This window comes from Misgurnus anguillicaudatus, chromosome 12 (genome assembly GCF_027580225.2).
Source record: "Misgurnus anguillicaudatus chromosome 12, ASM2758022v2, whole genome shotgun sequence".
NCBI lineage: Eukaryota > Metazoa > Chordata > Actinopteri > Cypriniformes > Cobitidae > Misgurnus > Misgurnus anguillicaudatus.
In genome coordinates, this window is record NC_073348.2 from 4,354,777 (window position 1) to 4,367,887 (window position 13,111).

Genomic DNA, 13,111 nt, shown 5'->3' on the forward strand with positions numbered 1-13,111 from the left:
CCCGAAACCTGGAAGCTGTTACTCTTGATCTGCGAAGCTGATGCCAGTCGGGACAAGAGCTTTGCTCACGTGTTGCCTCTTCAATTTTCTGAGCCATATCTAACTGTGTGTTTAGACTTTGAAGATGTAAGAGCTCCTCCTCAGTGCAAACAAACATGCAGTCAGATGGAGCAAGGTAATGTCCTTCAAGAGGCAAAGGTGGAGTTGATGGGCCATCATGTAGTGTGATGTACCGTGATGTTAAAACAGGCTGCTGGTTGGACAATATGCTTCCTTCCTGGACCAACCCAAATGCACTCTCTACAAGTGGCTTGTCAGGTGACATGTTCATGGTGGTAACCAGTGGCTTGTCCTCCTGGTTGTATTCTGCATATGCCTCCTCAACTCTAAACATACATGGATCAGGTAAAAGGCCCACCACTTCTGTAGGGAAATGTTTAGCTTAAAAATTGTTGTTGCTAACTTTACATTTGTTATTGTTCTAATTACTGTGTCTACTTTTTATACTCTGTATTTTTTTAATGCATAATAAATCTTTGCAGCATTTAATTGCAAGACTTAGTGCTGTTAATCAAATTATCTTTGTCCTAAGCATCCTTGTACTAACTAAAAAAAAATGGTTGCTGAACTTACCTCACTCCACCTTGTGCAGTACGATTTGCTACAGGTTTTGTGATGACCATGGCATTGATGGGGCCTGGTTTCACACCCTGACAGACAAATGTAAGTATTAGAGAGAATAAAAAGCTGAAACTAAAAACATAGAATGCACGTAAAAAAACAGGTTCTATATAAAATACCCTACATAATGTTAACCATATTCTGTGAAAATATAACCTTGATATCTGTAATATTTACTGAATAAGAATGTCAAATATTGAAATTATGGTGAATTAATTAAATGGGTGAAATTTAACTTTGATGCTCCTGATCTCAGAAATTCATTGAAACTTTAGTCTAAATTTCATAATGTCACATACTGTGAATATACAGTCTTATAAATAAGGCTCGGATTTTAAAATTACCAGTGTTCGTGGTTTATGCCAGGATTGTTCTCTTTCAGTGCAGCTAAGCACAGGGGGTACAACATGTAAATTAAGCTGTGAATAATGAGCACTTTGAAAGAGTAAGGCAACAGTGTGATTGCACAAAGCAGTGCCTGCCACACATGAACACTTGCTTTGTGTGAGCACCACAGGTGAGGCATCCCTGAGTCCAACCTATAAATACATATATAATTATTAATTTGCATTTATTACCCATAAAGTCCAAGTTAGTAGCATGTTAATTTTAGTAGAACAATAACGAGGTGGCTTTGCAGGAGCAGATTACTCTATGGCTACTATACTCTGGGTTTATGTAATACTTAATCTTGGAACCATACATAATATACAGACAATAATATGATTCTTCTGCAAAACCTCCTTGTTGTTGAATACTTAAAAAACGTGAACACATTAACATTTGAACACACATGAACATTTGAACACATTTGAACGCACATGAACATTTGAACACCTGAACTGGGTTTGGAGAACGGTAAACCCTATGTCTCTAGCATTACGTTACTATTAAATTGTGTGGTGCCTCATTCTTCCTCATTGACCTGTAACACAAAGCTCTAACGCTGACTTCCCCTGTCAGCCTGTCTTTATTTGATACTGATAACAATAACACAAACACACACCATGAAAACAACAAAAACATTTGTTTGTTAATAGTTAGCTAACAGTTAGCATTGACAAATAATAGACATTCAAAGTTGCTTACCTTCGTAATCGTGTATATACGAGGCTGCGTATAATTTAAAGCCTTTCTCCAGCTTGCTGGATGGAGCTGTGGTGGATTTTTTGCAAATGCGATGCACATCGGTAACGTTAATCTTAGGGAGATCCTGGAGACAGTGGGTGTAGAACGTAGCCATTGCTAAACCGGAACTGACTGAGCCTTATTGAGAAGAACGCGGAAGTAGTAGTGCAAGTAGCGTATATGGGATCCTTCAGTGCATAAAAGTGGATTTCAACCCCACCCCCAAACTAAAGCTTCCAAAAATGCTACATTTGCTGTGAGGTTCATGAAGTTTTCAAACTTTTTATTCATTGACATGCCATAATACACTGAATATTATATTTTGGATTGTTGGTAAATAGCCACCTGCCGTGTTCAAACAAGGCTGGTTTGGACTGGAATATTGGGAAGTAAGATGGTAGGTCCCTTGAGGGGGCCAAAAGGACATCTGTAAGATATAAAGAGTACCTTAAAGATGGGAAAAAAAGGAATCATGTCTTCTGAAATTAATTTACTTTAATGCATGATAATACACTATTGCATGCTGCAAAAAGCAACACTGACTATTTTAATATGGGCATGAAATAAAAAAAAAATTAAGGTAAGAACAGTAAGAATACTATTCTCTGACCTCTCTATGGAGCATCATTATATGAAAGATCTGTGAGGTGGACAGCACTATAATTCATATTCAAACATCAACTCTGCATAATAATTTGTACCATCCATCACAATTTTAACATTAAAGAAGTCTTGTATATCTGGAACAGGGGTGTGTGCCGTCCACTCCATCCAATGACAACATAGAAAGCTGTAACACAAAATAATGCCTGTTCTACTGTGACTGCCCTAATGTAACACTTTATGGAGTAATCTGTTCATGTTACTTGCAATCTTGAAGAAGTGATTTCAGTGCTAGACTGACATTTCTTCACCTGAGAATCTGTACCTCTCAGTCAGATATTTCTCATGCCTTAATGCTAGTCTACATATGTACTTAATTGAAATCGCCTTTCAACTTCATCTGCCATTTCTTATCTCAACAACTGCATTAATAAATATATTCATCAAACCCCTGACAGCAGTCTTCATAATAACACTAAAATAACAGTACGCATACTTAGATAAATTACAGTATATCTAGAATTTTAATGCAGGACCACAAAGTGACTAAAACACATGAATATCTAGTAGTATTGACAGAGGAACTAGCCGATTAATCTGAAATGGTATAGTCTGCTATACATGCTGCAGATGTTTTATGAGTCTGTGGTGTTTAGCATCATTTTTTATGCAGTGGTCTGTTGGGGAATTACTATGAAGGTGGTGGACAGAAATAAACTGGACAAATTAATAAGAGGTTCTGGCTCTGTACATGGTATGGAGCTGGACTCTGTTCATGTTGTGACTGAAAGAAGAATACTGTCAAAACTAAATTCAATTCTGAACAATCCCTTTCACCCACTACATAGGATGCTGGCCGACCAGAGAAGTCCTAACCCTAACTGAGCATTTTAGAAGATCCTTTATACCTGTGGTCATTAGGCTTTATAACTTTTCTTTGTAAGTGCTAGGACAGTTCATTGTTTAAGTAAATTACCCTTTTTATGTGTTTATTAATTTTTTTACATTTCTTATCTAATAATTTTTAAATTATTGATGGGCATATAATTATTTTTTATTTCTTTTTTCTTTAATTTCTTTCTTTTCTATAATCGTAACATTAAAGCAATTTCCCCCTGGGATTAATACAATTCTTTGAATTGAATTAATCACTAGGATTAATCTTAGCCTGGTTATTAGCCTGCTCTGGAGCAGGCTAGCTGCAAAGAGTAAATCTCCATAGTAACTTCATCAAGATTAATTTACCCTCCCTTCATGCAACAGAGTCAGGGCTAAATTCAGCCAGGATAACTGGAAAATCCCAGCTTAATCCCTTATCTTGCTTTGTGCAATACCCCTCAGCCCCTGAAAAGTTAAAAACACGAAGTCTTGGTAAATTCCATTTACAAACACTTGACTGACTTTCCCAGTGTAAAGATACTGTCTCTGTGCTTTTATATTTGCTCATTAACCTCCGATCAATAACACGACATGATTGAATATATCTTCATAAGCCACTTAATTTTGTCCTCACACTGTTTCATACATGGCAGGTGTAGTAAATATTAACTTTTTAAATCATGTTTTATGCGTGCTTCCTGCCCCTCCAGGGTTTCCGCGGATTCATAAAAAGTCATAAAATGTCTTAAATTCAATAATAAAAATTTTAGGCCATAAAAAGTCATAAAAACATCCGGATTATCCATACAAGGTCATAAATTACATTTAGCCACGTCTTAAATTTATATACTCGTTCATTCATTGTTGCCTTTCCCCACAAAAATGCTCTGGCGGCGGCATTCACTCGTTTTGCCTGTCTGGGGAATCTGGGTGGGATAATCACAGCGTTCCAGGACTACAAGGCCATGCGGCAGCGCAGCAAACAGACTTCAGAAACCCACGGTCCCGCGCGAACTCTGAACTCTCGAGGGTCAGCTTAGTTTAACTGAAATCTCCAGGTCTATCACAATGGGAAAGTGTACATTTAACGAGCTATGGCTCATAGACAGTGCGTTAAGTAGTTGGCTCAAACCGTAGCAAACAATCGATATCAAGCCTATTGCACACTGTGTAAGAAGCAGGGTTCTAAATTAACACCCGCCAAATGCGGGTTGAAATTCATTTTGGCAGGTGTTAATAAAAACTTACTAGCCAGTTTGACCGGTGATGCATGAGACATTGCATGCATGATACATAAAGCTCGTTCTTGGTCATTTATCCCTCTAGCAGTACTTCCTACATTTCCCATGACAGGGTATATACAGCAATCCTTAAGTTAAATTTACAACTTTTTAATACCTTTTTTAATACCTTTAGAATATTTTTTTAAAACCATCACGACACTGAATTGCAAGTGTTAATCAGTGACCTTTCTATTATTTACACATATTTTGACATATATAACATACAAAAAGAATAGACATGGATTAAAGTGAAAAAAAATATTCTGACTGAAATGTTTTTCAGGCCAAGTCATATTCCTTTAACACTTTATGTAGGCGAGACCAATAACATTTTAAGGGGAGATTTTTTTGCCATAAATTCCATATTGAAGTCTCCTGTTGCATATATAGGTAGCTGTAGTTTGCAGGGCATTTCAGATGCGAAGGCGAAACGGCTAAATAACTCACTATATAAAAAGAAAATATGAATATCACCACCTTTAATGAATCTTTTATTAATTATTTATTAATTGTAAATGTATTTATTTTAGCATTTAATTTTTTAATCAAAGTTGAAACTGTTAACATTAGTGAATGCACCATGAACTACCGTCAATTACTGTAATGACATAAACAAGAATTAATTAATGATTATATACTCTATATTTTTCATTGTTTGTTTATGTTATATAATGCATTTACTAATGTGAACAAATACAACTTTTTAATATCATATTATTCAGTACCCATAAACGAATAATCCAGGGTCTGTTCTGTTCACACAACAGCTTACAGTCACAGCTATACAAACGTTATGTATGAATATAAACCCTGAACGAGCAACTCGAGTTAAAGTAGTGTACAAATCGCACAGGATGCCTGTAACCATAGTGAAAGAAATTGAATGACTTTACCTTTATAAACAAAATATTATGTTACAATAGAGGCAGCGCTGATGTGCTATTTTATGCGCAATGTTTATGCTGTTTACTTTCTCCTAAGACCTAAATGGTCGTGTTTATATGAGGATATTTGCAAAGACAGGATTTTTGAGGCATATATGTTATTTAAGGCCAATAAAGTGGCACAAATACTGAGAAATGAGAAACGAATGCGCGGCTGCGTGCTCCTCTGACACAGAAACAGCGGATACATTTAGCACTGTTGTATGTGTTTGAATGGCTTAAAATCACTTGTTTTTAAACTGCGATGCTTAAATATATGGACAAATGTTACGTTTGTGTGACCACACGCAAATGCAACTGCAAGAACCGACAGGTGGATGACATCAAAGTCCCGCGAGAGCATTTCGGAAGCAGTCTCCTCTTATGATTCCTCGTCAATCTCTCTGACGGGACTTTGATGTCATCCGCCTCCTGGTTCCTGTGGATCCACATGAAGTTTACCCGAGTTCAACATACCCATAGCGGCTAGATCAGCATAGCATTAAAAAACGTGACGCGGATGATCACGTACGTGAGAAATCATTTACCCCCAAAATACAGGACCCCTAATGTAGTCATACTGTGCGGAGACACGCAAGTTACCTGGCTGTTTGGGTTTCTTAGACCCCGAACTGAAAGGCTTGCCAATCTTCATCATTTCGCTAAGCCAAGTCAATCTCCATTTGTCTTTTACACCTTTATCGATCTTCAAAACATCGGAGCCTTCCTGCTTTATAAATTTGACCATGCTAGCTGAAAGTTTTACCTCAGCTTAACGGGATACAGTCAGAAAACCCGGAGTGGATCCGGTGCGTAGTGATTTCAGTACGCTCACAGTGGAGAGAGGAATGTGATTTGGCTCCACTCCAGGCTTTGATAACATCCCAGAGACGAAAGATCTTTGATTATGTGCCCAGATATGCTAAAGCCCATATTTAAACGAACTAACGCGAACGCAGATAGAATTTCAATCAGAATAGTCTGATAGTCTGAAAAAATAATACCTAATTTGGAAAAAATAATACCTCTAAGCCGAATTTAACACTTTTAATGGCCTTAAATTTGACAATTTTGATTTATCACTTTTTAATACTTTTTAAAACCCCGCGGACACCCTGCATGAACACTGTGCCATAATGCTATGTGATGATGTTTCATACGCCAATTGGCTGCGCGCAGTTTGAAGCGAAACAAGGTGATAAATTTTTAAATCACAATGGTCATAAAAAGGTCTTAAAAAGTCTTAAATTTGACTGACTAAACCCTGCAGAAACCCTGCCCTCTACCGGCTGGCAATTAAAAGGGAAGTCTCGGACCGGAGAGTCTCATCACTTACTTTCGCGTTGGAGAAACAGGTTGATACTCCCAGTTAATTTAACATTGGGAGTTTTACTGTGCAGGGGAAAGCAAAGTAAATCATCATATATCGACCAGAGATCAGCAGGTGTTTTCAAATGTAAGTAGCTATGACAAAATAACGTGATTCCTTCTGTTATAATCGCATTTGTTGACCTTCTGAAAAGTAAATTGGACAATTTTGTAGGTGTCAAGACAGAACTATAGTATATTTGTGATTTTGCTGTAAAACACATTTTATTATTTATAGCTAACAGTGGAGCTCCATTAAATTGACACTTTGTAGTTTTGCAACCTTCATAATATATTTTCAAGACCCTTATAGTACATCCACTTAAAATAGGTTGAATGGCATGTCTACCATAGCCTGACGGGGTCTGTAGCGCTTTTACTCTTACTTTTAAACTTGGGGTTTTGGGTAGTAACCTGAGCATAAAAAGAACTGCAAAATTCGACTGCTTTACGGCATACATCACTTTCTCCACTTCCTCAAAAGCGGACGTAAGAGCACAACTATTTATTTTCCTGATGTTTTTTCATTGCCGAACAGTAACAAAGAAAAAGAAAACGGGAAAGTAACCAAATTAATGGAAGGACGAGGATAAATATTGGGCCAGAGGGGAGGGGTTCCTGACCGACGCTGACTCAGCTGTCATATGCTTCAAGTAAGTAATTCTATTGCTTGCATATACAAGTCCTGTCTGACGCACAAACACTATTTTTGTTTTGTTTTTGAGCGTGAATTTTGATGGAGGCTACTTGGAGTATAGAGAGTCATTTCTATCACTTGACTCTGTGGCCTGTAGTGTCATGGGACTACTGCACGGTCGACCCAGGTTCGGTTCCCCATTAAGGCACTTTTTTTATCTAAACTTTAACCAAGTGATTACCGTTACGACCGTTACGATATTCATATGACATGCTGGAAGGCACTTTGTGACTTAGAGTTGCCTTATTTTCCTTTGCGACAGTGCTGCTGCGGTGCTTGCGCCCCCTAGTGACCAAAAAGTTCTGCGGTGTGCCTTGCTCACATAGGTCTCTCATGTAGATTTATTTACACACACATTAAACCACACGTTAAGACAAAATGTCTATTTAACCTCTGTATACTACAGAAATAAATGAGAATCTATTTAAATGTTAAGATGAAGTTAATTTTAACTGTTGTAAATTCAAACAGAGTTATTACAGTACTTTTATGATTTATGCCAAGCATTTTTAACATACATGGCAGTATTAAGATCATAGCAACATTAAGCATTTATGATTTGTGTTTATAGGGAGGTAATAAAATGCATCAGACTTAGGCTAATGATTATTTGTGTTATATTTATGGAATGCATAGAAAAACGTAAAGCAAAATGTATTAAAACACATTTTATTTAACTGTAAAATAAACAATTCACAATAAAAATAATAAAATATTGAACTAATATTGAACTAATAAAAACAACAACATCATCAATTTATTCAAGTTCCTCCATAAAATAACACAACAATAGGGTAGTAGAGAGCATTGAATCATTGGAGGAGCTTGAGTTTTAATTGGCAGGTTAAACTAGTAAAGATAACAATTTCAAAAGTCAATTTATTCAAAAAGTTCCTGCATAAGCTCCTCCAATGACTCGATGCTGTCTACTACCCTATTATTGTGTGTAATTTTCAGTTTAATTGGCAGGTCATCGACAGTGAGGTCGAGGTGTAGAGCTGCCGGGACACTGTATTCCTCATCGGCATCAGTCAGCAGAACTGTGGCACCTCCATCTCCCTGCAAGACCCCGATGATGGTGACCTCTACTGGCTCAGCTACAGTCTTCTGAAATTTAATAACATGAAAAGAAGTCTCAGCTAAGACATTATATATCATTAGACATGACCACATGATCTAACAACCAAAATGCTTGTGAAGGATTTATTTATATTCATTAATGTTAATTTCAACATTAACTAAAACGTTACAAAAGTGGAACGTTTTGTATTTTGGAACTGTTTTGTATTTTATCAACGCTCATTGTTTGGTAATTTAGTTAACACATTAATATTAACTAATAGTATTAGTGCCTAATAAAGTGTTACCAATATAAATTATTACAATATATTATTGAATATATATAAAAAGTAAAAACAGTGTATCCAATAGGCTTTATGCCCAGCTGCACTACTTCCTGAACTTCAGACAGCTCCTTGTTTCCTATTGGACAAACTGATTAATCCAGGTGTGTCTGATTATTGTTGTTGTGACTACTGAGGTCAGGCACACCTGGATTAATCAGTTTGTCCAATAATGGCAGACAGGAAACAAGGAGCTGTCTGAAGTTCAGGAAGTAGTGCAGCGTGGCATAAAGCCTATTGGTACACACTCACGAGTGTAGGAAGATGCAGAAAGATCAATTAGAGAATAATTAGGTTACATGATGCATAATGTTGTGTACCTCCACAGTTGAATAGGTGGACGTATTAAATTTGGCCTGAGGTCTGAGAGTCGCCCTGAGAAAGGAAATCTCAACACGATCCCCCAGGATGAGCTCGATCAGGGCCTCGTCACGCCACAAGGACACCTCCAACACCCTCTGGCCACACCGGAGAGACAGGTCTCTAATAGGAACCTCTCCTTCAGCCACTCGGGTCATCCTGGGTACCTGCAACTGCATGATCATAAGGATAAAATTATTCACTTGCATTGCATTAACAACACAGTTACAAGTGCTTAGACTTAATTTTGGCTGTGAATCTGAATAAAATGCGTCTTAAAACATTACCTTAATTCAACATGTATGTATTAAAACCTTAGTCACTTTCAACAATGAAAATGATGGCGGACATTATCATAATATTAATGTATTAATAAAAATGACCAAAAATTGTGGTTAGAATTCCAATTTTGGGGGAAACTTTTAAACAGTTGAATTTAATTATTTAATAAAGTCTTAATAAATTTGTTTGCTCACTTTTTCAATTTCTCCTATCAGGGAGATGTATCCTCCCCTTGTGAAGAGGTCCTCCTCTTCCCCAGACATCAGGACAGTTGGTGGGTTGATGAGGTGTCTGGCAGATCTTTCTGCTGCCTCGGGCAACTCAAAGGGAGCTGTTTGAAATTTTTTGGAGTTGGGGTTGAGGAAGATGCACTCCCGTCCAAATTTCTGGGACAGGGTATAGTTTTTTATTATATAGGCCCTCCCAGTTTCAAAAACTGGGCTGTCACCATCCACGGGAGCAATAAATGCTCTCATGCCAGTACTGAGAGCACTTATTGTGGTGGTTTTGTAAGATGCTATTCTTATGTTTTCAGACACCTCGTAGGTTTTAGCCCGGCGGTTCGTGCGATTTTCCACGCAGAAGATCTGGGTGGATGCAGGCCTGCTGTATGGCGAATTTTCCACTGACATTCTGGAGGTTAAGAGAAAATACACATTGATTGAGTAAAGGTGATGATACACCGGGCAACTTTGAGCAATGTTGCTTGGGCACTTTCCCGTTGAGAATGGGCAACAAATTTCTCTCTGGAGATTTCAATGGGAAAGTGCCCAGCAAAGGTGTTCAATGTATCATCACCTTTGGACAGAAGAACAATGGCAATTCATTATGCAAATAATACAACTATGTCCAACGGATTCACCATTCAGTTGGTTTAGTACAGTGGTGTCAAACTCAATTTAGAGTCAAGTTAAAATTTGACCTCGGAAACTAAATTTTTTCTTGTCAGAAAAACTTATCTCAGAACTAATCCCATCATATAGCTTACAAAGAGTATTGTCATGTCTTCATTACGTTTTAAAAATCATCAATTTAATTTGAATTAGGGTAAAAAATTACTTCAGAAACTTAATTTTCTGTCACAAATACTCCTCTCACAACAAATCCTTTGACAATATAGTTTATTGTATTGTCATGTTTCATTACTTTTTAAAAATCATTAATGTTATTTGAATTAAGGTAAAAATTACTTCAGAAACTTAATTTTCGGTCACACACACAGTCCCATCAAAACAAATCCTGTCACAATATTGTTTGCTTGTCTCCATGTCCTCTATTGTCAGCCTGTCTTGTTACCATCATATTAGGCCCTATCACTTTAATACTATTGGAATAATTATGTTTGTAGTTACAACTTTTAATCAACATTTATAGAAAAGTATAAAGTGACTTACCTCAGACAATTGACGGTCTTTTATTCTTGCCAGCAGTCCAATCAGACATATCACCAAGGCCCATGACGACCTTTAGCCAATTATTTTCTTTAGCCCCGCCCCTTTTCAGTGCTGCTTGGCTTCGTTAACTCTAATTTGTTGTTCTGTTTGTTTTTCTACAGGACATTGGATGCCTGGCGGAATGATGTATTTTAAAAGAAAATTTAATTTTTTTATTGAAATAAATTTTTTAAATGATTATATTAGCTATGCATTAAAATAACTTATTTTTAATGAATTGTATTTATTTTTAATGATCATCTATTATGTATTGAAATAAACATATTTTTAATGAATTGTATTTTATAATGTATTTAAATGAACTTATTTTTAATGAACTTTATTTATTAAACTGCACTTAAATAAAGTTATTTTTATTTACTAGTACGCGTATTAATTATAATGGATGTATTTAAATTCATTATTTATTTATTTTTTCAATTAAAGCTATGTTGACTTCATTAATTTACACATTTTATTATTGTTGGTGTTCTTTAGTGATGTATTACTTACTTAAACGTTTATACGATGGGGAAAATTAATATAATTTTAAACGTAGAAAAATAAGATTCGTACGTGATTGTTTATAACCAATGAGACTGCAGTGGTGGAACTGCGCGTCATCCGGTTTCATCCTGATTCTCTGTGGAAAGCAAGTCTCGTTGCTTCGTGAGGTAAGTGTTTTATGTCTTAAAATTCGGAAGAATCATCAAAATAGTGGTGAATTCATTAATTGGATTAAAAATTATCTTATTTTAGACTGATTACGACTTATCAGTATTACGTTGATTGCTGTTCAAAGTTATGAATGCGGCCAACAACCGTTATTGTTATTCTCTGAGGTAAAGTAACGCTTATTTCTGAGTTAATTTATCTTTTAAGTGTTTATCTTTTGAAACCTACAGGAGTTAATTAACTGAAATTAATTTACGTCCATTTTGTTAATTTTATTTATTGTTATGAAAGAATGTGACGTTAATAGCCGAGCTAGTGTACATATTAAACATGTATTAAGGCTTTGCGTCTTAAATACAAACGTAAACGAAGCTTTATTTCATGTGAGTTTAATACTGTTGGACAAAATGGTCGGATCGCCTGTCAATTAACGTTAAGCTCCATGTGAAGTGTCAATTACGTATGATTCATGCTCTGGCCACACACGCTTCACACACACACAATGTATTTACATGTAAAGTATGTTTTTGCTTTACATCATTGCGAAAGTTAACGTTAACCTTACTTCCATTGGCTGTGAGCGCTGATTTGCATAAGTAATACTACAATCAAAGTAAAACATTTTTAGCCCATAGAGACAGAACGCAGCGCGTCATAACATGAAAACCACGCCCACCATGGGGAAACAATCCATCCGTCTCCATTGACTTTGTATTGCGAGAGGCCGCCTCCTTGTCATTTCTGGCTTATAACAAAAACTGAATAATGCCTAAAAGCTGCTCCTTGCTGAAAAAAACAGCATCAAACCAGCATGGGAATTATGCTGGTCTATGCTGGTTTAGCTGGTGGTCAAAAGCATACCAGCACCAAAACATAACATATGCTAGTCTTGCTGGTATAACCAGCATGGGATGCTGGTGCTGGTTTGGTGCTATTTAGCTGGTGCTGGTTTAGCTGGTGTTCACTAGCAAACCAGCACCAAAACACAACACATGCTGGTCTAGCTAGTTTTTTCAGCAGGTCAGCAGGGCTGTGTGACAAGATGCACAGCTAACAAGGCAAAAAACCCAGAAATAAGTTTTTATAAGCTGTCGTCCACCAAAAACGAGCGTTTAAAGACACAAATGTGGAAACCAGCAACTTTTCATAGTACTCCCATTAGTAGAACCGGTGGGCGTGGTTTTCAAATTTGAATAACTGTGCTCTGTCTCTATGTTTACATCAGGAAAAAATACAATTAACTTATGTAAGTAGTAACTATTATTCTGTGACACATGGTGATTCTTTTACAGTTTAAGTGCCGTTAAATTTCTGTACTTAGCCAGTGGCTAACTATAAATGATAACACTTGTGTATTACATAATAAGAGTATAGCATTTTGATATAATGTCTGCAG

The 13,111-nt window shown here is 36.6% G+C and overlaps 1 protein-coding gene and 1 long non-coding RNA gene across 2 annotated transcripts; both read right to left on the bottom strand.

The window, feature by feature from the left end:
* Window positions 1-614: 614 nt before the first annotated feature.
* On the bottom strand, window positions 615-1,940 carry LOC141368944 (uncharacterized). The gene is made up of 3 exons (XR_012372356.1): window positions 1,771-1,940; window positions 1,026-1,220; window positions 615-710 (listed from the first exon to the last, which is right to left on the bottom strand). It is a non-coding gene; the product is annotated as an uncharacterized lncRNA (long non-coding RNA).
* A 6,259-nt stretch (window positions 1,941-8,199) lies between these two features.
* Window positions 8,200-11,372, bottom strand: LOC129450968 (uncharacterized). Its single transcript, XM_073873792.1, has 3 exons — window positions 9,802-11,372; window positions 9,286-9,498; window positions 8,200-8,669 (listed from the first exon to the last, which is right to left on the bottom strand). The coding sequence occupies exons 1-3, from the start codon at window positions 10,237-10,239 to the stop codon at window positions 8,442-8,444; spliced, it is 879 nt and encodes a 292-aa protein (XP_073729893.1). The 5' UTR covers window positions 10,240-11,372; the 3' UTR covers window positions 8,200-8,441.
* Between the last annotated feature and the right edge of the window lie 1,739 nt (window positions 11,373-13,111).